This window comes from Chelon labrosus, assembly GCF_963514085.1.
Source record: "Chelon labrosus genome assembly, chromosome: 10".
NCBI classification, from domain to species: Eukaryota; Metazoa; Chordata; class Actinopteri; order Mugiliformes; family Mugilidae; genus Chelon; species Chelon labrosus.
In genome coordinates this window covers 20,973,659-20,996,604 of record NC_140360.1, presented here as the reverse complement: position 1 = coordinate 20,996,604, position 22,946 = coordinate 20,973,659, and the positions used below count along the sequence as shown (strand labels likewise).

General features: G+C 39.6%; 3 protein-coding genes across 4 annotated transcripts; 2 read left to right on the top strand and 1 right to left on the bottom strand.

The window, feature by feature from the left end:
- Positions 1 to 543: 543 nt before the first annotated feature.
- On the top strand, positions 544 to 4,093 carry pym1 (PYM homolog 1, exon junction complex associated factor). The gene is made up of 3 exons (XM_084552512.1): positions 544 to 805; positions 2,663 to 2,756; positions 2,911 to 4,093. The coding sequence occupies exons 1-3, from the start codon at positions 775 to 777 to the stop codon at positions 3,425 to 3,427; spliced, it is 642 nt and encodes a 213-aa protein (XP_084408638.1). The 5' UTR covers positions 544 to 774; the 3' UTR covers positions 3,428 to 4,093.
- A 3,324-nt stretch (positions 4,094 to 7,417) lies between these two features.
- On the top strand, positions 7,418 to 12,220 carry LOC311493730 (matrix metalloproteinase-19-like). Of its 2 annotated transcripts, none has more exons than XM_084552504.1 (9): positions 7,418 to 7,658; positions 8,925 to 9,013; positions 9,140 to 9,270; positions 9,347 to 9,559; positions 9,698 to 9,943; positions 10,020 to 10,055; positions 10,213 to 10,377; positions 10,511 to 10,638; positions 10,719 to 12,220. In XM_084552504.1, the coding sequence occupies exons 1-9, from the start codon at positions 7,542 to 7,544 to the stop codon at positions 10,956 to 10,958; spliced, it is 1,365 nt and encodes a 454-aa protein (XP_084408630.1). In that variant the 5' UTR covers positions 7,418 to 7,541; the 3' UTR covers positions 10,959 to 12,220. The 2 variants fall into 2 exon arrangements, with proteins under 2 accessions (XP_084408630.1, XP_084408629.1); XM_084552503.1 differs by having other exon boundaries at positions 7,419 to 7,658; positions 10,020 to 10,121; positions 10,719 to 12,219.
- A 344-nt stretch (positions 12,221 to 12,564) lies between these two features.
- LOC311493740 (transmembrane protein 198-like) lies at positions 12,565 to 16,138 on the bottom strand. Its single transcript, XM_084552516.1, has 4 exons — positions 15,982 to 16,138; positions 13,700 to 14,275; positions 13,473 to 13,600; positions 12,565 to 13,294 (listed from the first exon to the last, which is right to left on the bottom strand). The coding sequence occupies exons 1-4, from the start codon at positions 16,133 to 16,135 to the stop codon at positions 13,145 to 13,147; spliced, it is 1,008 nt and encodes a 335-aa protein (XP_084408642.1). The 5' UTR covers positions 16,136 to 16,138; the 3' UTR covers positions 12,565 to 13,144.
- Between the last annotated feature and the right edge of the window lie 6,808 nt (positions 16,139 to 22,946).

Here is a 22,946-nt window from a genome sequence, read left to right as displayed (position 1 = left end):
CAATATTGTACTTTTTACTCAATTAATTTGTACAGCTTCTAGTTACTTCCCAGATTAATATTATATTCCTTAAACATATTAACAGTTTATAAAACATAAGATTTTAATGAAACAGTTAAAATTGTCTCTAGATTCAATAACAACAATGCCAAAGCCCTACTGCTATAGGGACTCTAACTATTTATTATATTAATTTCATAACTAAAGTGTCAAAATGTGCAACACAATTCTTGTTTTGTTTGACTAGCTGTCTAAAACTCAAATGTAATGAATTTACTATCACAAAAGAAAAAAAACAACAACAATTTATTTTATTAGAACAATAAATATCATTTGTGTTTGGAAAATGACTGCAAACGATTTAGTACTAATCAAATAATCACTTCAGTACTGATCTACACATTAATAATTATCTAATAATATCATGGGCACTTTAACTTTAATACACTTACAGAACTGAACTGGTTCGCTGATGTTATTTACTTCATTCAATGATTTTAAAACCGGCTAAACATCCAAACCTGGCAACCCACGGTCCACGTCGTCATTTCCGAAGTCGAAGAAAAGGGTTCACTCGGTTTGTTACCTTGCACCGCCCGCCACCGTCTTACGTAGCCGTCCGCGCTGCCATGACAGTTCTCACATCGAGTGAAAGAACAACTTTAAAGCAAATGTTGAAGAAACTGTAGCAGTGCTACTGTGTGTGAGCAAAGGGGACGATTGGGGGACACCGTTACTGACCGAGTGAGGGGAGCAGAGCAGCATTACACCAAAATGGCAACCCCCTATGTCCAAGATGAATCTGGTAAGGCTCAAGCATGTGCCAGACCTTTGTCTAACTGGAAATAAAACCTCTTCATTAAACACATAAACTACAACCGAGGCACCGCCTGACTTTCCCTCCTGTAGCAGTGATCAGTAATGGCATGTTTAACCACGTTGTTGATTCTAATGTTTTGCTTTCCAGCTAGCTAATGCTAATAGGAGCTAGGTAATGCTATCATCGCCAGTTAGCTTGTTGCAATCGCTCTTTATTAGTTATCAATGAAAATACTATAATATTTATAACATACTGCTATTAACAGCACGCCCTCGCTGTTACTCTTGTAACTTCTTCATTATCAAAGTTTTAATTATTTGCCACATAATATCTTTAAATATCAATCTGACAGTTGCCATATTAGCAGGCTGATGCTACTTTAGCTACTAGCTTTGCCACATTGTGCTAATGTTGTGACGGAAAAGGCTCACAGAGATGGACGAGGCTGATACAAACACAATATTAAGTCACTGTATATCTGCAAGGATCGATGATTATTTATTTTTGGTCAGTCTGCCGATTGTTTTTTTTATTAAATGTTTTTGTAAATTTATTTAAAAAAAAAAAAAAGAAGTTCGAAGTGGTTCCATAATGTGTCTTGTTTTGCCTCCAATATAAAATCAAAATATATTAAATGTACAATAAGCCCCAACAACATCATGAGAAACGGGACATATTTTTCCTGTAATCCGACTACAGTTATTAATCAGATACCAAAAACAGTTTGGGCGTTACTTTCCTCTCAGTTGATTAGTCAACTAATTGATTTACTGCAGCAGTCCAAGTTTATGTGATCACATTTTAAGTGAATATCTGTGTTGTCATACACTACAACTCGTGCTTGAAGAAAAGATAATAGAATTTACCTGTAATGTGGTTTCTTAAGGTTGTACAGGTGACATTTGTGATCACCAAGAAGCCAGAACAATGAAAAAAGTTCAGAAAACAAGTTAAACATAGTAAACCAGGAAAGGAGATTCAGCAGTTTATGTTATATATAACATAAACATAAATGTTTCTTTCTAGGAAATCCATCAAATTAAATACCTGACAAATCAAGGCACCCCAAGTCTTTTATTGTCACATTAACCTGTGCTATGGAATTCTTGTAGTTAAAATAATATGCATTAAAGACACACATAAGAAATCACACAGTTATTAACTAAACATTTGCAGCATCATATTGATCCAAAAACTATACGTAAATACAGTATAATTTTACAGCGGTCTGATTACCTGTTGGGATTATTGCTTGATGCATTGGTTTTCCCGTTGAGACTCAGTGTTGCACAGTGACATCTGGTGGTTTGCAAATTTTAAGGCAGCCCAGTGACACTTGGCTGGTTTTCTAGCGTTTTGTTTCATGCTCCAATAACAGCCTCTTTGTTATTTATTAAATCTTTTTTTAAAAGCTACAGCATGTGCACATATTACTGTACCATGTCCACTGCAGTGTAGATATTTGTGTTGACACGTACCTTACTGATGTGTTCACCAGCATTATGGTCATTGTTGATTTTTATGTGGCATTTCATGCAACTTAGAGTAACATGATTAAAATGTTCTTTTTCTATAACTAGATTTCAGGAAACGAAAAAAAGGAAGTGCTGATTGTTCTTTCTTGGCATGACGTTTAGCTGCAGAACTTTCAGATTAAAGAAAGAAATATATTTTTGAGTATTTAAATGTTTTAAATGTCAAAATGACCATGGCTTTTAGAATTGCATTGCATTATATTAATATAATATTCCAGTCCCAGTCTTTGATTTAAACACAACAACGTTGCCTCCACATTTTCCAGTGTATGTGTTTGCTAATTTTGTTCTGCTTGTTGGTCTCCAGGGAAATACATTGCTGCCACACAGCGCCCTGATGGAACATGGAGGAAGCCGAGGCGGGTGAAGGATGGTTATGTCCCTCAGGAAGAGGTCCCTGTGTAAGTGCATTTCTTCTCTCCCTACAGCTATAAACATAATCTAATTGTGAAATTTGTGACCAGAGGTACAGGAACGGCCTGATATTGATTAGAAATGACTAATATGCTGGGAGCAAAGTGGCGTGTTTGTCAATTCCATTTTTTGTCATTTTAGGTATGAAAACAAGTTTGTGAAGTTCTTCAAGAGCAAACCCGACCTGCCGCCAGGCCTGAACCCATCTGAGGCAGCTCCGCCGCAGCAGCAGCAGCAACAGCAGCAGAAGATCCCCGGTTGTGGGGAAAGCGAGACAGCCGCTCTCTCAAAGTCCGCCAAGCGCAACATGAAGCGTAAAGAAAAACGAAAACAGCAGCATCACCAGGGCCAGGATGAAGATGCAGACGTGGAGTCGGTGAGCGATGCCGTCGAGAATGTGTCCATTTCGGAGGGCGGTGACTCCACAAACAAGACGGCGCCGCCGGCTTCTGTCTCGTGTTCCGAGGACTCCTCAGAAGCGGCAGCCGAAAAGGTCAAGAAGATTAAAAACCTGAAAAAGAAGCTGCGGCAAGTTGAGGAGCTGCAGCAGAAAGTGGACTCAGGGGAAATAAAGCAGCCAACAAAAGATCAGCTGGAGAAGCTGGGTCGGGCAAAGGCCTTACAGGAGGAGTTAGAGCAGCTGGAGCGTGATTCTTGAAGCAATAAAGAAGCCGACGAGTGACAGACTGCAGACAGTACAGGAAGGGACCTTTGCAGCTTTGTGATCATGGCTTCCATTAAACACATTCTACCTATTTGATATTCATTATGATCTTCAGCAGTCCCAGCATCAGTAAAGCAGAGAACGAGAGAACATCTGGGCTCCACAAGTCTATTTTCTGAAGAACGGTGTGACTCCTGCTCGTATACTCGTATTGGCCAGGCCAGCCATTTTTAAACAGACCATTGTGACTTGTGCATGTCTGTTCTTTCCATTTTGTACCTTTCAGATCATCAGGAATCACTTACACTATAATAAAAAAAAAACTAATCTTGTGTCTGCACAGTCATTACGTTATTAAATAAATGCTGTATAAAGTGTTTATCTCATGTTAGTAAAACTGGCTCAGTAGAGTGGTTGACTGGAACGTTACTTTGGAAATGAATTGTTAGAAACACAAATATATTTTGGGAAACATTTATATGCTTCGACGATAAGTCCATATTCTGTATTTTCCTCTTTGTCAACAAATACCATTAAAAACACAACAACAGTGACCTGATACTAAGTTTAACCTGTGTAGCTGAAGCCTGACTGAGTTTATTCTTCTGTGCCATAGAGCTCCATGGTTGTTCAAGAAAATATTAAAACCAGACAAATGAGCCACGTTGTTGACATGTCCCTTTACTGCGATCATAAACACAGCACTTACTGTAGTATAGTCAAAATACATGACATAAACCATGTTGCTGCTGGAACTACTCACCACTATGCAAAATGTGGAATAATCTGCAGCTGAAAACTGTCCCCAGCAAATACGCCATTAAATCAAGTTAAAACTACAGCTCTCTCCCATTTAAAGGAATGACTGAGAGGTTTTTGAATTGGGTTAAAATGTTTGTGATATATTTAGGGCCCGAGCAACGAAGTGCAGGGTCCCAACGGGGCCATGCAACGGAGTTGCAAGGACCCTATTGTTTTGGTACTTTCTGCGTCTTTCCTCCAATGAAATCATGCCTAAACATGCACGAAAAGTCCTGAAAATTTGCTGAAAATTTTAATGTATAAGGGCCTTGAGCACGGGGCGTGGTAAAATGGCTCTGTAGCGCCATCTTCGGACCACATCCTGAAGCCCGTTGCGTATAAAAATCTGGAAATATGTCACATATATGTAACATCCCAGGACGCACAAAAAAGTCAGTTGGAGCCATATTCTAAACCCAACAGGAAGTCTGTTATTTTGATAAAACTGTGAAAGTTGGGCAAAACTTTGGTTGTGTCTTGGTTGCCCTCAGGCTTGATACCTTATCAGACTGACTTCAAAATTTGGAAATAGGTTGTCAAAAGATAGGCGAAGGAACCTGACATAAGTTTTTGACTTTTTGTCGAAGTGGTGTGGGTGTTCTGGCCCCTCAAAGTTTCATGACGCACCATGAAACAGGAAGTTGCATTAAACGTGCTGTAATTCAGTCCAAACTGCATCAAACTTTACAGTATTGTTAATGGTCCCTAACTGCACACATCCATATGTCAATATTCATACAACTATTGTAGCGCCACCTATTATGAACAGGAAATGAGCATATTTGTAGTGTCACCTGCTGTTACTGTCAGGGTGATTGGATTCTCTTCAAATTTTATCAGGACAGACTAATGGCCGTCGTGATGACTTACTGTGAAAATTGTGAGTTTTCATTAAACTTTGGGCCTGTTCTGGTTGTGAAAGTGAAATGAACTGTCTTACCAATTCCATCATCATTTCAAGTAGTGTGCTACTTTGTCCAGCAGATGGAGCCATAGCATTTCTCACTGGTGGCTATGTGTCAGTAACCTGTAATAGTAGGTGAAGCTGTTTTAACATACTTTGATGCCACAGACAGAATAATTATACAATTATTGTAGTGCCACCTACTGAGAACAGGAAATGTCTTATTTTGTAAGTGTGACCTGCTGTCAGGGTGATGGGATTCACTTTAAATGTTGACAGTCCAGCAGATAGAGCCATTACATTTCTCTCTGGTGTCTCTCTGTGAGTGAGTGTGTGTGAAGCTGTTTTAACATACTTTGATGTCACAGAGAGAATACATTCAAAACAGCCAAGACTTACAGCTGTCACAGATGATTTGCTCTGTAAAATATTGAATTGCACAGACTGTGCATCGTGCCACGGTGCATTGTTACTCCAGTGTATCCCCTGAGAACTGCAGTGACCCCGTCCTTGCCGGTCCCTGACAGACGTGGGGTGCGAGGGCCCGTTCAACGCTGCTTGCAGCTTTAATTTATATAGATTTCAATTTTCAGAAGGCATAATACAACTACAAAAAAGTCAGGTGCATATTAGTGTGGAGATGAATTATTCTAAACTGGAAGGAGGTTCCTTAAGGGGCAGTCCAGCTCTTTAGTTTCACTTTAATAAGTTCTGGGATACAGAAGCACATCACATTCACAGAATAAATGGTATAATTATGACTTACTGACACGACATGATATGTCTGCATATTTTTTGCAGTTCAGCTTTTTAAGTTGCATCTTAAATACCATTTTTTTTTGTAAAGAGATCCATGAATTTTCATGTTGCAGTAGAAACAGCTGTACCGTGGACTACAATATCAGTTCTGTTTTTTCCTTTCTTTTTAAGCATATATTTGTTTATATTTTGCAAATAAAGTGGTGAATTAGGCATTAACGCTTTTTTTTGTTTTTTTTTTGTAAATTAAGAGATTAAAGAAAATGATGCTTGATTTTAAAGCAGAGTCTGATTATGATTAATCTTTAGTCAGTGGTAAAGCCTCAGAAGTACCCAAACCAACCTAAAACAACAATAGAGACACCTTTACAGTTATTGTTTTTACTGATAAGATACCCTGAGACCAGAGTCTCAGAACAGCTGTTTGAATACACTGAACTAGATGTGGGAAATTAGCCTTAAACACAAATCTGTCCTTATTTAATGTCATATGCGTACTCAACACTATTTTAAATAAATGCAAAAGCATTTCTCACATGTTTGATGCATTATTTGCTGATGTCTTCCTTGCAGAGCTGATTACAATGTATGCGATATAGTTTAAGTTTACTTCCAGCCACCTCCATGTTCATTATGTAATGCATTGTGGGAGACTGCTGTAAATCTACCCCACACTCGAGCTTCTTTTGTCCATTTTTACATTACACTATTGAGACACAGCTTAAGAGTTTGTCCTCTTCCAGTAAAATCAACCAATCAGTAATCAATAAATTAAACTGACAAAAACTGGGTTAGTTAACAGACAGCAGATAAAAGAGGCCCTCTACTGGTGGGAAAGCATTGATTGTACTTGTGTTGAGTCTCTTTACTGTCGCAGCTTTTAAGAGTCTTTTTTCTTCTTCTACGATGAATTTGCAGAACAAGGGGGCGTCCTCTGTCTCTGTCCAGAGACGATTTGTAGCGATGGTTACAGAGGGGCGTCATTGTTTGTCCTTGAATGGGCTCCTGTGACGAGCACAATATAATTAGCTGTTGTCTCGTGGAGGAAGTGTGGTAAGTTGTTTTCTTCACAGAGCGGTAACCATGAAACAAAGAATGCTCAGATTTAGTGGAATGAAACGCAAATTTCTTGCACATCTGTCTCACATCTGGGGAATAATTCAGCAAAGAAGTCCAATAAATATCAAGACTGTGTTATTTATTGCCGTTAAAATGACAAAACCGGTCATCAGTCAGCACCTTTCACAGCTGGTGTGTGGGTGCTGAAGCGTTTTTAACAGACCTAATTCTTAATTTGTTCGCTTCCTCAGACACAAACAACATTACTTGGGGGTTATTCTTACACACTTCAAGATAAATGGCTCTAAATGATGGTGTCAGGAGGCGTGATCACACAGTAAGCGTCAGAAATATGTGTTGGCTTTTGCAGTCCACACATCACATTCCTTGTGAAGGTTTATTATGTGGTTACGAGGCAGGACCTGAGCAGACACTCTGTGGTATAAAAACTGAACGCCTAAACTAAGAGACACCAGCGTCAGCACTGATACAGGAGAGCTAATACGTGCAGAGGATGGATGTAGAGATGCTTAGAAAGATTCAAAACTTGATTATCAGTTAAATTTTTTTTTTATTCCCCAAGTAATGGACAAAGACACAAACCGGAAAATGGAATACAGACTGGAGTTAATGGTGCTTCTCGTTTTCCTGACAACAGCTTCATCTATTGCCCCGAGCAGCAGCGGCCTCGCAGAAGCTGTGGTAAGCAAATGCAAAACAAACAGCAGCTGGAGAGATATAATTTATTAATATGAATGTAAGAATATACTGTTTTTTTCTTCTTGGTTCAAAATCTGTACAAAATACATGGAAGATTTTAATATTTTATTCCACAGCAACTCTTTTAAGTTGATTGATGAAAGAGATTGTAGGCTATATTAACCATGACTTTGGCTAACAGACTACAAACTACTGTGATTGTACTTGTTTCATTGGGATCAACCCTACTTAATCTTTGTAGCAGGACAGATGGAGAAAAAGTTGTTAAGATGGAGATAATTTATGGCGTCATTCAAATAATAATGACAACCATTTCCTTTGAGTAGTTCAGTTTATTCAGCACCAAACCCCCAGAGCAAGTACTAAGCGAGGAAAAAAAACAACTTTCAATGGGAAGAAACCTTGAGCAGCTCATATAGGGGGGAGCAGTGTGCTTGAGAATGGCCGGATATAAGAGAGAAAGAGAAGGGAGGTGGGACAGAAGAGGAGGAGGAGAAGAGGGAATCATTAGCAGGCAAATAAAACTCAAACATACACCTAAAAGCATGATAACGTGATGGATGCGGGATTGATTAGTGGATGAAATGGACGGAGCCAGCACTCAAAATACAGAACAGCTCAATGAGTATACAGTGTGCTCATAAAGTTAGCGTTATAAAGATAAGAGCACTGAGTCAGAAAACAGTGTCAGTGATGACAGGTGTTTATATTGCCGGTGAGTTGGCTGCCATAAAATATGAAGATACAGTGTGTAATAAATTGGACATAACAGTTTGATAGGAATGGAGACTGTAAGTGATGAGCACTGGGCAGGTTGGTGGAGTCCAGACCATGGACGAGAAACAGTCAACTGTGGAGGAAAAGACAAACAGGAAGACTCTAGGTAGGTGGGATACAGAGGAAGAGATAGTGGCAGCGTAGGAATGCATTTAGTTTGAATTAAACAGTAGAGAGAGTAGGTGCCCCAGCAGCCTAGGCCTATAGCAGGATAACTAGGGACGTTTCAAGGCCAACACTGTGGATCAGCTTACACCTTGATAGATGGAAGTAACAAGAACATGAATCAGCATCACTTTGACACATGATATTCCTCATTTTGACAATATTGTGTAGGTGAAATAATCCCAGAGAATTATTCTACAGTAGTTATAACTTAAAGGGCTAATGCTTCTCTGAACCTGAATACTTTCCTTGAATTCAATAAATTCACCCTCCTTATATTTATTAAAATGACCGCTCTTCCTTTAGGCCTATCTAAGGAAGTATGGCTATCTGTACATCCCACTGGACAGCAAAGGCCAAAACCATACAGCTGAGCAAATAGCGGAAGCCCTGAGGTGACTCTGTCTCATCCATTTCTACCATCTTTGTTCATTTCTCAGACTTTGCAATTTGATTAAACATTGTTATCTTCTGATTGAAGATGTATGAATGAATGAATGAATCTTCTCTTTGATCAACAGAATCTTTCAGAGCGTGACTAACCTGCAGGTATCTGGTAAACTGGATTCAGCCACACTGGCAATGATGAACAAACCTCGCTGCGGTCTAGAAGATTCTTTCAACAACAAATCTCTCAAATATCGAGTCATGGGTGGGTAACTGCATCCATGCGAAATATTCAATGTGTAGCGCAGTGTGTCAAATTAATTTATATTGTGACTGAACAGGTTTCTGGCGTAAGAAGATGCTGACCTACCGCATCTACAATTACACTCCTGACCTGGGGCAGGGAAAGACACGCGCGGCCATCCAGACTGCTTTTAAGTACTGGAGCGACGTGTCGCCTTTACGGTTCAAGGAGCTGCAGCAAGGAAGAGCAGACATTAGAATCTCCTTTCATAAGAAAGATAAGAACTGTCCCGTGCCTTTCGATGGGCGAGGTAGGAGCAAAATGTGATCCTTCTTGAATGTTTCAAAGAAACTGTGAAAAGTTTTATCCCTGTGGTTTTATGTTGAAACATTTGTAGGTGTAAATGAGATGTTCTACTGTTTGATTCGAGGTTTTTCCTTTTCTTCAGGACACGTATTAGCCCACGCGGATGCTCCTGAGTCAGGTATTGTGCACTTTGACGAGGATGAACTGTGGACAGAGGGGAAGAGCCAGGGCTCCAACCTGAGGATTGTTGCTGCTCATGAGATTGGCCATGCTCTCGGTCTGGGGCACTCACAGTACTACAGCGCACTGATGGGACCCTTATATAACGGATACCGCTCTGACTTCAAGCTACATCCAGATGACATACAAGGGATCCAGGCTTTATACGGTATAAAGCAGAATATTATTACACTCGGCTATAAATTGTTTTTATGCAAATTACATAAAAATGTGTCCTTCTTCAGGAAAGCCAGAGAAGAATCCTCCGTCCACAATTCCAGGCAAGTCTGTGCCAAAAGGAGTTATTCCTGATCCTTGCAAGGCCTCTCTGGATGCAGTTATGCTGGGTACAGAGGCTTTGAATGCTCTTAAAGAAAACATAGCCCGTCTCAAGACATATCTACAGATATTTCATTATTCTGCATGTTGTCCCTTCAGGCCCTTCGCAGAAGACATATATTTTTAGTGGGCGGTACGTGTGGACAGTGTTCAACTCTGGCCCCAACACTCCCGTCCTGATTTCCTCACTCTGGAAGGAGCTGCCAGGGAGCCTCGATGCAGCTGTTCACTCTCAGCGGACTGGCAAGTCCTACTTCCTGAAAGGTGGATTCATTTCATAGTTTTATAATGTCTCACAGGGGTACAATAAACAATGCTGGCAAAGTTTAATTACATTCATCTACATTGTTTGGTGCATATATAGAATATTTTCTTCTCCGCACATGTTCTTTCACAGAAGACAAATTATGGAGATACACAAACTTCAAACTCGACCACGGCTTCCCCAGACGCTTGTCCAACATCCCTGCAAACATCGACTCAGCCCTTTACTTCAACAAGAACAAAAAGCTGATCTTTTTCAAAGTGAGAGAAAAGAAACACGTTTGCTTCATTACATTTTGTTGAATATCCAGTTTCTAAACATACTGTCTTCTTTATTTTAGGGCTCTGGTTATTGGCAGTGGGATGAAATTGGTAAGACAGACTTCAAGTCATATCCTAAACCCGTTGGGCAGCTCTTCCGAGGGATACCCAGCAACTCCGATGCTGCAGTAACGTGGACTAACGGCCTCATCTACATATTTAAAGGATCCCAGTACTGGCGTGTAAATAAGCACTACCAGGCAGTGGAGAAGGGTTACCCTCTCAAAACGGCCTCTCGCTGGATGCAGTGTGACGACTGAGCCACCAGAGGCCAACATATACCTTACCTGCAGTGATCAGTTTAATGACACTGACAGAAGCTTACAGTGTTTTTTTTATTATTATTATTATTAGTTAAATGTGCTTCCTGTCAGAATTATTAATCACTTTCACACTGTGTATGAGCGAGATAACACAGGAGAGCTCACATCTTTTTCTAACATACTCTTAAAACTTTCTCAAATCTTAATAAACTCTTGAGCTGGAAAAACTTGATGAAATATATGTAAATGTATTTGCTCTCAGAATAATATCGAATACTGCTCCTACTACTCTTTAATATCCACCACTCAGGCTAACACAGGACACTGTATCGTTGCTATGAAAAGACAGTTTTAGCTGCAGATCATTAATCAATCTGACTAATGATCTGATGAAAACTAGTTTTCTAACCCTGTCTGTAAATATGTTTTTTTAACATGTGTGTACTGTATCTAACAACCGTTGCTCTGTGGCAGGGTGTATTGGTGGATGTGTACTGTATTATTGTGTGCATATTTATTATGGTGTCTAAAGTATATGGACTGTATTAAAAATGTTTCCAGACACTTTAACATCTGGCTATAAACAACAGATGTGAATTGGTTGTGAAACTAATACACAGGTATTTTCATATCAAGTTTTCAAATAAAGCTAAATATTGTAGCTATTGTACAAGGATATCTGTGACGTCCTCACTACTTTTATCTGAACAGGTGTCTTAATCGGTCAAAGTAGGTTAAAAAACCTATGTGCGTAAAGGATGACGACTCTTTAGCTGATGGGGAAGTCAGCCACACATGTGAGCATGCTGGCTGACCTGATGCAGGGAGACTGGATTAGCTGACAAGTTTGGAAATGCAATATTCAGGTTGAAGTAATATGGAACCATATTTTAAAGAATATCTGGTTTTTAAATGCAGACAAGTTTAACTTTTGAAAAATAAAAAGATAAATCGCATGTGCTCCTTTCTGATGAAAAGCTTGGGTTACCTGTTACATATTAATTTGGTCTGGTGTGACCTTTGGCCTTATTTAAAGACGCACAATCCTTCCTTGATGTGACCCAGAGGATTCCTTTAGAGTGGTTTTGAAGCTCAGTGTTGTTTCTCCGGCCATCGCCAACCTGGCAGTGCTTGACTCCAGCTAATTTAAAAACGGGCAAGGAGCTGGTCATGAGTGGAGCTAAGGCAAGCGTGTGACTCCAGGACAGACAGTTAGCAACGTGTATGGACGCCCACTTGTCACTCACACTAGCCAGGCTGTTAAGTATGCATAACTATCGTGATATAATTTAAACAGATGAGTTATACAGTACAGTTTCAAAGGTGAAATGGTTTATAGAGATCAAACTGTTTCTTTACCAGGTTGTAAACATTACTGCTGTAAAGTTGGATACTTTATCCTGTAAGTCTGGGAGTTGACTCACTTTTAGAGCCAGCCCCAAGTGGCCATTTAAACAATTACAGTTTTTGACAATTGAAGCATTGGCCTGATTTTTTCAACCCCAGAGTTTCCCCCATGGGCATGACCAGTGGCTAACAGTAGCTAATGTTAACAAACGTTGTAAAGTGCTCTAAAACTATTTGTTTGTTTTTAACATGTTTTAATACCCCATAATGGCCACTTTGCCTTGCTTTAATAGACATTCACACAATACTTCATAAATAACTGAGAATCCAGCTGACCTGTTATCTTCAAATCATGCTTTATTGCTTTGTTTTTAAGAATTACACATTTTTTATTTACACCCTTAATGTTATTGCTTGTGCTCGTATGAATGTATTTATTTTATTTTATTTTATTTTTTTACAAAAGTAATACTTTATTTCAAACACATCTAGACACTTTTTAGATCCAATGACATGGACAGTTTCCTGGATGATGCAAACGCACTTGTAGAGTAAAAGATTGTTATGCAGCTGTGTAAAGCAACGCAGCCCGTCTATGAAACATAAAGTGTCTCGGAGGTAAACTGCTCAAATGAGTCAGATCCCTGCGGATGTTGCATTCATTTGTCTCATCATCATTCGGAGGATGATCTCCAAGCTTGTCATATTACTGACGATTATCAGAGAGAGCCGGTAACGAGGATTCAAACCGGAGGTGTTGGTGGCTGAGTTTTTTCTGTGAAAGTGAAGTATTCCTCAGGTACATGCGGTTTACAATCACTTGACACTGTTCTCGTTCAGACTGTAAAGACAGGGGAGGCAGTTGTCAGAGGCACCATGGAGCCCGTCTCAAAGTCAAAGTCAATTAGAGTGTGTGTGATAGTGCTGAGGCTGCTGGTGGAGGAGCCTGTTCCCATCTGACGCTCCTGAAGGCTCTGCAGGTAACTCTGAGAGGCAAACAGGAGAAAGACACACTGTTATTGCACTCATTCTCTACTGTACAGAAATAAATCACGCAGGATTTCTCCTGCAATCAGAAACTGTCAGACGCGCTATTTGCTTTTGCAGAAATAAAAGCAGATTGAAAATCTCATGGATCGTGGATGATTTTAAAGACACACTGACCGGAGCCAGGACGTCTCCAGCGTAGCGCTTCAGGGGCGGAGGCCTGCGTCTGCGGTGTGGTTGAGGCCTTCTTCTGGACTCTCTATAATTGTGCTTCTTGATATATTTCTTCTGTTTTTTATGTGAAGCTGGGGAGCATCCAAAGAGCAGATCATGTAAATGAGCTCCAGTGACATATCTAACATGAAAGCAGCCTAAGCTCGAATGCGTCAGTGAGATAAACTCACCTTCTGTGTGTGAAACTCCTTTGGCAGTAAACAACCACTGCACCAGCACACCTATGAGACTCAAAGCAGGGAAGATCCCAGTGATTGCCCAGTTAAACCAGCAGAGAGGTCGAGGGGCATCTTGACAAAATGCATTATAGACCTGACCTGGCAGCACAAATGACCCCACCAGGTAGTCCATACACAGCATCACAGTGGTCGCTCCAAACACAGATGTGTAAATGATGCTGAACAGTTTCTGCCACTGAACTGTGAAAACCGCAGCAGTGATGCTGGCAGACAGTACTGCACTGAAAGGCACCCACACCGGAGTAAGGCTGTGAAACTGTCCGATGACCATCAGGATGAAGAGGGAGAGCAGGCTCCCCAGCTGCAGGCCGCTGAGGAGGAGTCCCATAGTGGACACTAGCATGGTCATCAGGCCACACAGCACACCCACGCCCAGACTGATGCCGGCCTTTGTCTCCATCCCCAGCTGGACGTTCAACACGGGCTCCTTGTGGTACAACAAGAGAACGGCCACTGAGCCAAACATGAAGCCCGAGAAAAACATGACCATCTTGAAGCAGCGGTATCCTGGAGGGAGGAATTGAAACAAAGTTAAAATGTGCCAGTCGACATCCATGTAACGTAGTTTTAATGTGCTGATCAAAGAATGAAAGTGACAGCATCTTTACTTCTAAGTATAAAAGCTTTAATTGTTTTTCAGGCGTTCATGTGTCTGCATATCTCTTTATTTTTAACATCATCGTCAGTTTCTCCACAACCACAGCCACACATCCATCACATCTTCAAATCACTAACAAATGTGTGGCTGCGAGAGAAAGAAAAAGAAGAAGACAAAAAAGAACTTCATTTTCTTCTTCCTTTTCATCCTTTCACTATGACCAGTATTAAACAGTTGCAAAGCAGAGAATATATATTCATGTTTTATGTTCCTTTAGTTCCTCATCTTCCTTTGTTTTTTGTGCAGTCTTTGAGACGACTACAGCATTTTACAGCTTTATTGTGTCACAAAAGTTAAGAGAAAGTAATAAAAATGTGCAGTATTTGTGAGATTTGTATTGAATTGTTATTTCACATTTTTAACTGCTACTGTTATGAGAGACAGGGAGCTGACAATAAAGGAGATAATTCAGCCTTTTGTGTTCCGATCAGAAGAGAAAAAGGAGCTAAAACACAACTTGCACATTTCTAGCATATGTTGTGGACGAGCTGAGGTACAGTTACATACCCTGACTACAGGACTGAAACCGAAATACAACAATAAGAGCTGACTGGATGCTGATGGGTCACAAGTCTGTGAAATGTACCATATGTTATACATGAAGTATTCATGAGAGACTGCAGCCACCGTGCTCTGCCGTTTATATTTGCAATGTAAGGAATATCAGGGCGCTGAGATCTATGTGTGCATGTACAAATTCTGATATTTTACCAAAACAGGCAATGACATTTTATGTTTTATTTCCCTTTATATGATGTCCTAAAGGTGACATTGTTGGCTCATAAAATGTTGGTCTTTTTATGTTCGACAAGTGTCTCACCACAGCAGCTGGCTATTCTGATACAAGCCCGTGTGTGTTGGGCAATTTTGTGTAGCATGACACAACAGCTAACCTCAGAAACCCCAAGTTAACAACAACACAGCCTTCTCCGACACCACCGAATCTGCTGTTTTTCTTTAAAATGTTATTTATTTCCATTTTTTTTTTTTTAACCTTACACAAGCGACGCTAACACGCCATCTCTCAGAGTCACTGGGAACGCAGACTTTGGCAGCATGTGTGTTTGCACAACGTCACATGTTTTAGGGAGCAAGTCCACAGGACAAAGCTCTCCTAATCACACACACACAGTTTGTGTTTATTGAATTTGTCTCCACATATTTTCTCAGTGAAAGCATAGACTGGCATAATAGTGCCTTTTTATACTGTGATTATATTCATTTTGTATGCACAGTAAAGCTATGACTCTACATTGAAGTTATTCACAACACTCTGAACCCTCAGGAGTTGTCAACACTTTGACATCAGTGCGTTGTCATTCGGTGCAACAGGTGGCACTTCATATACGCTGCCCCTGTCAAATTCAGACACAGGACTTCCCATCTGCCTCCTCCAGCTTTGGGCTTATCCATCCTAAAACCCTGGCAGCCTGTAGACACCTGCCACTAGGACTTTAAGCCATCAGGTGAGATAATGAGACATTTAAAAACAGCATGGCCAGGTAGATGTTGGAATAGTTACTTTAAGTATGCTGTCATCATCATGAATACGTACCAAAAAAGCAGTAGATGAGGCCGAATGAAAGGCAGACAGAGCAGACAATAGATGGGATGACTTCATACTTCATGTTAATCTCTGGGGTACATCTTCCCACTTCTGTTAAGCCAGCTCCTGGCTCCTCAGTAACATACAGTGGAGAGACTGCCATCTTGGAGGATTATTACTTCTGTTGCTGTGCAGCTGGTTTGGAAGCAGATCTGCTTTGCTCATGGAAGGGGTGGAACTGGAACGTCCTGCATGTGGCATTCAGGGAAAGAGGAAGATCCTGAACCGAGAACACGCACTAAACTGTTTCCTGTTGTGCACCTGCAACACGAAACAATAGATTTCAGTTTCCAAAGCAAACAGCTCCAATTTATATGCTCCTCTGGCTGATAACCTCATTAATCATCGGTTATCCTGGAGAAACACTCCTCTAGATATTATTTCAGTTCAACTTCGGCTGTCATCATGCATTAAATTGACACATTAGTTGTTATTAAAGTTAACACAGGACAGGATGTGGCCCTTTCAAATTGGTGTTTCCCTGTTTGGGAACCAAAGAAGGAAACTAAGGATCCCCTCCAGGTTTCTCTTTTGTTCAAGAACAGGATGCAGATGAGGAAATGACCCACTGACTCTGTGCCATCGTCATTCAGACGTATTGTTCTGAGCATGTGGTTAGGTGCTCAATACTAACAGTTTACAGCACGAAAATAACGAAAATAAATAGGACAACAATAACACAAGATACTCTATATAGTAGAACAGATGCTCTCAAACATATTTTTTAAGTAAAAGTAGCAATAACACAGTGTAGTAACATAATCTTACATATATTATAATTACTGATTCATTTAAAATAACACAAATCTGCAAATGGTGAATAAAGCTATCAAACAAATAGAGTAAATGGTCCAATGTTTACTTCTGAATTGTGGTGGAGTCAACAGACATATTCAAGTAAACAAGTACCACAAAAAAAAAACTTTTAGTTTTTTCTCACCTCTTGGAAACAGGATTGACAGTTTTTTAACTGTATAAACACATGAATCAAGTTTACACACTCCTCGCATGTTGGCTAATTGCACTGTCTAGCTACAGGGTGTATTACTGTCAGGGCTTTATAATCTGTTCAGGCAGATCTCACGATCAGCAAATGGAATTAGAGGAGCTTTAGCAGGTGAGCGATCCTCCTGTCAGCTCCCTGTCCTCTTGTCGAGGTGAGCGTAAAACACAGTAACACTTTCTAACAGCTAAATATCTGCAGTGTAATAAATAAAAGATGACTACGACGGCTGAAAAACTTTCAGAAATCCTTCCTTTTATATTGTTATCGTTATTTCTGTAACTTTACCCTGCATTTATAGTCAGTGTGATCAGCTACAGGGTCAGCGATTATTGAATAAAATAAACATCAGCGTCGTTCAGTAGTAGTAATAAATCTCAACCACACAAATGAAAACATGAATTGATTTTTCTGTGGCCTACCTTGAATGAAGCATATCTTCATGGAGTAAATGTGAACTTTATGAGAGTGTCCTCACTAGTAGTTTTCAGTCAATTCCAGTGAAACCAGCACAGTCAGGAGTTTATGTGTCTGTGTGTTTCCCTGTGAGAGCTGTGGGTGAGACTCAGCGTCCAACGCACTAAGTCCCTCATCTGTGCTTGTAAACAGCTGACGCCTGACTCTGAGAGAGAGACCATCTGCCCCCAGCGTCAGTGAGAGGCTGCTGCCAAGTCCAAGGCCGAGCCAGCTGAGGGTTCAACTCTCACTACCCATGACCTCCAGAGCCCCGACTCTTATCAGCTCAGAGGTTTTTTTCTCCTAGACTGTCTTTTCATTAGAGTTGACTTCAGCTTTAGAAAAAAAGATTATTAGTTTGGACCCTGACTTCTGGGACCTTCATACAGAACCTAATTTAATTCCTTTCTTATTAGATAGACTATACAAGGAATCATATTATGTGTTTGTGTGTGTGTGTGTGTGTGTGTGTGTGTGTGTGTGTGTGTGTGTGTGTGTGCGTGTGTGTGTGTGTGTGTGTGTGTGTGTGTTTTTAGCCATGCTAATTGCTTGGCTTTAGCTTTAGGAGTGGTGGATCATTGGATGTCATTAAATGGTCCCAAAATAATAAACTATACTGATCTCCTGACTTATTGACACATTTAATAAATCTGGCGATCCATTTAGTGACATATCCTCTGTTTATGATGAATGATAACTAAAGCCATTCACTCCAGTCTGAGCTCTATTTGTGTTGGTGAAATTAACAAATTAGGATGCTAACATTTGCAAAACTAAGTGACATGATGGACATGATAGCGGTAACATAGCTGTTGTTTCACAAATGAGCGAGGAGGTCAAGTGATGCAGGTGCAGCGGGAACATTTAGGGACTCTGCAAGTGGCATGGTCTAAACAGACAGATATTAAGCAACAAATACTGCCGCATACTTGCTTGCATGCTTCGTGTGTTTATCTGTACATTGCAATAGGTTAACAGGCAAATGGACATCCCACAAATAAACCTGTAAAAGCTCAAAACTTTGTTGTGTGACTGTGTTCTGATCACGGTAACAGAACTAAATTTAGGATTAAATTAGGAAACACCAAATTCAAGCCAACATGACCCAACACTTCCTTATTTCAAGATAATGTCAAATTGTTTAACTTTTACATTTTCCCTCCACAGGCTGTCTCGCTTTAAGCTCGTGTATCTACAGTAAGATTAAGCTGTAAGTTAACACTCAATCAAGAGGGATATGGTCCAGACAGTTTACGGTGTAGTAATATTTGAGGCCGTTAAACAAAAGTCTTATTTATAGGCGCCACACAGATATAAATATATGTTCTGCTAAGCCACACAGCAGACCTCGCATCTTGTCAGCAACTAAGTTATGGCACAAACACATCAAATCTCAAAGGGGAAGGAGCAGATTAATAATGACAGCAGTGATTGTCATAGAACTGCAGGGACACTGATCTGCAATGGGGCTGACATAGCCGGTGAAATGGAGCTGTCTGGCAGAATTAAAATCTTCTTTTGATAAGAGTAATAAAGACAGGACCAGCCTGAAGTGCTTTCATCAGTCAAATATGTCTTTCTATTGTCTGCTCAGCAGATCAAAGGACAGTAGGCTTTTTAAAAGTTGAGCCATCAAGATAAAAACTTACAAAAGTGCTTTGTGAGAAAAGGTGGAGGACGTATTTCATTTATTTTTGGCCATTTTAAATGTGTCAGATGGTCTGTCTTCTACATCAGTCCAGGCTGAAATGTTTCCAAAAATATTCTCATAATATTTTGTACAGATATTTATGGTCATAAGACACTAAGACACCGATCCTTTGAGTTTTCAGGTGAAGTATTTCCCCAACTGATGACGGATGAAAATGCTACCACTTTACACTTTACATTTTTATCTTGCACCATTATCAGGTCCAGAAATTTAAACTTGTATGGCCAATTTCCTGCAAAGTTGGCTGTATTTTATATTTAGTGTCATTCAGCGACTGTTAATATGTTGATATTCCCAGATGTGGCCTTTGCAGGTCTCACATTCAGTTAGTATCTAATCTTGAGCATGCTAAACGTTTAGCTTCACTTTAACAGCAAGCATTTAGACCACAGATAGGCAACATCTCTATATAAACTACAATGCTACTCTAGAAATCACAAAGTAATAAATACTGAAGGGCTAAATGTACAGTAGAGGAACACCTGTCCTGCAGGGATAACATGCATTTATAACAGGCCATTTATGGTCCGGTTGCTCCCTGACATGTAAAAACACAGGCTTAATCAATTCATGAGACTCTGTGTGTGATTCTTTATGACATACTGCACGTGACTGCAGGGCAGGTATTATTGATAGGGACCGACTATTTCACATTTCCAAAGGAACTACATTTTTCATGCTTCATTCATCAGAGGTTTCGAAGGTTTTATTGATTCTGTGAATTAAAATACACAAACTCTGATCAAAGAATAAATTAGGCCTTTTCCATTTAGATTCTCAAGATCTTTCATCATCAGAAAGCTGTTGAGATCTCTTCCATTAATGTGTCACTTAAGCAGCAGTACAGTCACACTGACAGATGATGGCCGGATAAAAAAAATAATAAAAAGCTGTCATGAAGCAGCTACAGTATGTGTACCAAGTGATATGTTGTTGCCAAGTGCCTTAGGCTTGAAAATGTCCTGAAATAAAATTCTACTGTTACATTAACCTGAAATATGTTTATGAATAATTTATGAGTAGAAAAGTATGAGTTATTTTCAGTGTTCACACATTTTAATATGACACAGCTTTTCATTTAATCAGTCCTGTAAGAACACAGCAATTCATTTGACATTTTAGATTAAAATTAGGGTTTATGAACACGCTGCATGATTAAATGCACAGATTTTTCCTGCAGCTCGTGACACTATCAGACACAGTTAGTGATATGGTGATATGGATAGTCAGACTTCTACTTAACATTGCACACATGACCACTGTGTTTAAAAATGATTAAATTATTAAGTACTCTCGTGTCCCTCTGTTTCACATGATGCAGCAGTAACATACTCACGGTACATGCTGGACATGCACCCCAGGAGTTTTGCGAAAATCTCAGCACATTTTAACCAATGAATTTTGTTTTCAGGTTCATTGATGTCTTTTTTTTTCTGAGAACTCGATATTTTTAATGACTGTAAATGTAACATCTCGGACAAAGATATTGACCTAAAATCAAGTAGGCAGCGAGGCTTTTCAGAAAAGTTCAAAGTATACCGTGATAATCAACATGCTGTATCTGGGCACGAGGTTATTATACTTAATTGAAACTAAACCAATTAGACTAAGACACTAAAAAATATGTGCAATTAAAAAAAAACTACAACCCATATTGTTAACATATATATGTTTACAGGAAATGTCTTTGGATTTTGTCAAACTGGGTACATTTGTGGACACAACAAGCAGAGGAGACATCGATGTGTTTGTTCGCCTTCTACATTGCCTTCACAATTTAGACCCTATATACTTTATATGTACACATTTATCAAAATGAACTAAATTAGAATAAAAATCAAAACTCACGAAAGATTAATGGACAGAGTGAAGATGAAAGCACATTTCACATGTTCTCTACTACATCTATACAGTCATTAAAAGGATCTTCTTGGAAACGCCATACATAGATGGATGTTGGAAATCAGTTCCTAATGCCGCAGCTATCCGTGGGTAGACTTCAAGGAGGGAAGGGGGTGGGTGTGTGTGTGTGTGGGGGGGGGGGGGTTAAACGAGCAAACCACTAAGACTCAGCCAGCTCCTGTGAACATAGAGTATACAGCTGCACATATCTTATCCACCATCACATTAATCTATAGCACAGGACTGAAGCTCAGGCCGTCTCATAGCAACCTGCCCTTAACCTCCAGCCTGAATGAGATCTCTGATGCTAATGACATCCTGATTCGAAAAGGTTCAGAATCGGTATATGAGGAAATACAGATAAAATATCATTTCGGTGTGGAAACTGTTCAAATTGTATAAAGGTTAGGCTACTCCTCTTTCAAATCTGAGTCTGTGTTGTTGTTTGATGAAGAGGATTAGGTCATAAATCTTACATTCAACACTCTGAGGGGTTTAAGATGCCCGCCGTCGATAAATTCACTGTAATAAAAGGAGGATTTTCTTTTCTAACACACGTGGTCGGGCTTCACTTCACCGGGATGCAGTGTGTTCACACTGTAGGAAAATGGTAATAACTGGAAGGTTGTCAAAAATTGAGACTAAAATGAGGGTGGAGCAAGACTATAAACCTTATGCTCAACATCATTCAAACCTCATATTAACAGATTTTGTAGTTCTTGTTATTCTTTCCTGCTTCAGTCAGTGCTTACAGTATGGGGGATCTGTCGGCTGTAAACAGGAATGTAATGTTTCCATGTGTGTTTGTTAAAGATGAATCAGGAAAAATGTTATTTATCCCTGAGGGCTACCTGTGGAGGTTGCAACACATATTAAACATAAATAACAAAACTCGTAAATTCAATAAAAGTATGCAGAAATAGTTACTAGCATTTACTGTACTCATGGACATTAGTGCAACTATCACTAAAATACATTTAAATTATATCACGGCTTACAGTTATGCATAAATAAAGATGTGGCTGTTTTCAGTGACAGGTGGGTGGCCCCACGGTTTGCTAGTGGTCTGCATACCGATCACTTGTTCTGTATAAGCCAGGAGTTCGTGGAGTCAAGCATTTCCAAGATGGCGCCTGCTTGAGTCAAAGTTCTTAAAATAATGAACAAGTTCTACAAGAATATATGTCAGACTAGTTTTCTCTAGTAAGATGTAAAGACGTAGCTAATATCATTTTTGCACAAAACACAGAGAACTGCATTATGGAATAGTTAGCAGAAAGTAGCTTTTTATACATAGTGGATACATTTAAATTTACTTTGGACACAAAAAAATTGTGAATATAGCGCAATATGTAGGAGGGATAAAATACAGTGGCTTGTATTGTTCGATTATCAACAAAAAATAGGACTTTTGGAGGACCCTTTATCATGCATAAATAAACACTCAATAGTAAATATGGTGCGATTTATGTTTATCATTCAAATACACACAGACAGCGTACAGTGTACTCATCTGGATGGTGGCATCTCTTAGGACAGTTCATTTCACAATACATTTTCGAAATGGTTTTCTATTCTAAAGTTTGGAGCCCTGATATTACAAATATTTCGCATGAAATTACTAAAACATAACACTATAAAGATAGTTTGGTTTGTAATATGAATATGTAATGGTTGCAAACTGTAATTTTGTGTCAGGCCTGTGTAATAAGGGATTTGTACCATCAGGTGGCCACTAAGTCCCCGACAGTGTTGTTGTGTCTGCTTTTCGGAAACCGATGAGGACAGGCAAGGACAACATCAACATAATCACCTAACAGTCTCCATAACACAACACTTTTA

Excerpts from the sequence above, each read along its gene's own strand:
- LOC311493730 (XM_084552503.1), top strand. The coding sequence starts at position 7,542 with ATGGACAAAGACACAAACCGGAAAATGGAATACAGACTGGAGTTAATG. Across the intron at positions 9,014-9,139 it reads CAAATAGCGGAAGCCCTGAG|AATCTTTCAGAGCGTGACTA; the intron begins GTGACTCTGTCT and ends TTTGATCAACAG. Across the intron at positions 10,378-10,510 it reads CAAGTCCTACTTCCTGAAAG|AAGACAAATTATGGAGATAC; the intron begins GTGGATTCATTT and ends GTTCTTTCACAG.
- LOC311493740 (XM_084552516.1), bottom strand. The coding sequence starts at position 16,135 with ATGGCAGTCTCTCCACTGTATGTTACTGAGGAGCCAGGAGCTGGCTTA. Across the intron at positions 13,601-13,699 it reads AGGAGTTTCACACACAGAAG|CTTCACATAAAAAACAGAAG; the intron begins GTGAGTTTATCT and ends GATGCTCCCCAG. Across the intron at positions 13,295-13,472 it reads CTGGAGACGTCCTGGCTCCG|AGTTACCTGCAGAGCCTTCA; the intron begins GTCAGTGTGTCT and ends TTTGCCTCTCAG.
- pym1 (XM_084552512.1), top strand. The coding sequence starts at position 775 with ATGGCAACCCCCTATGTCCAAGATGAATCTG. Across the intron at positions 806-2,662 it reads CTATGTCCAAGATGAATCTG|GGAAATACATTGCTGCCACA; the intron begins GTAAGGCTCAAG and ends GTTGGTCTCCAG. Across the intron at positions 2,757-2,910 it reads CCTCAGGAAGAGGTCCCTGT|GTATGAAAACAAGTTTGTGA; the intron begins GTAAGTGCATTT and ends TTGTCATTTTAG.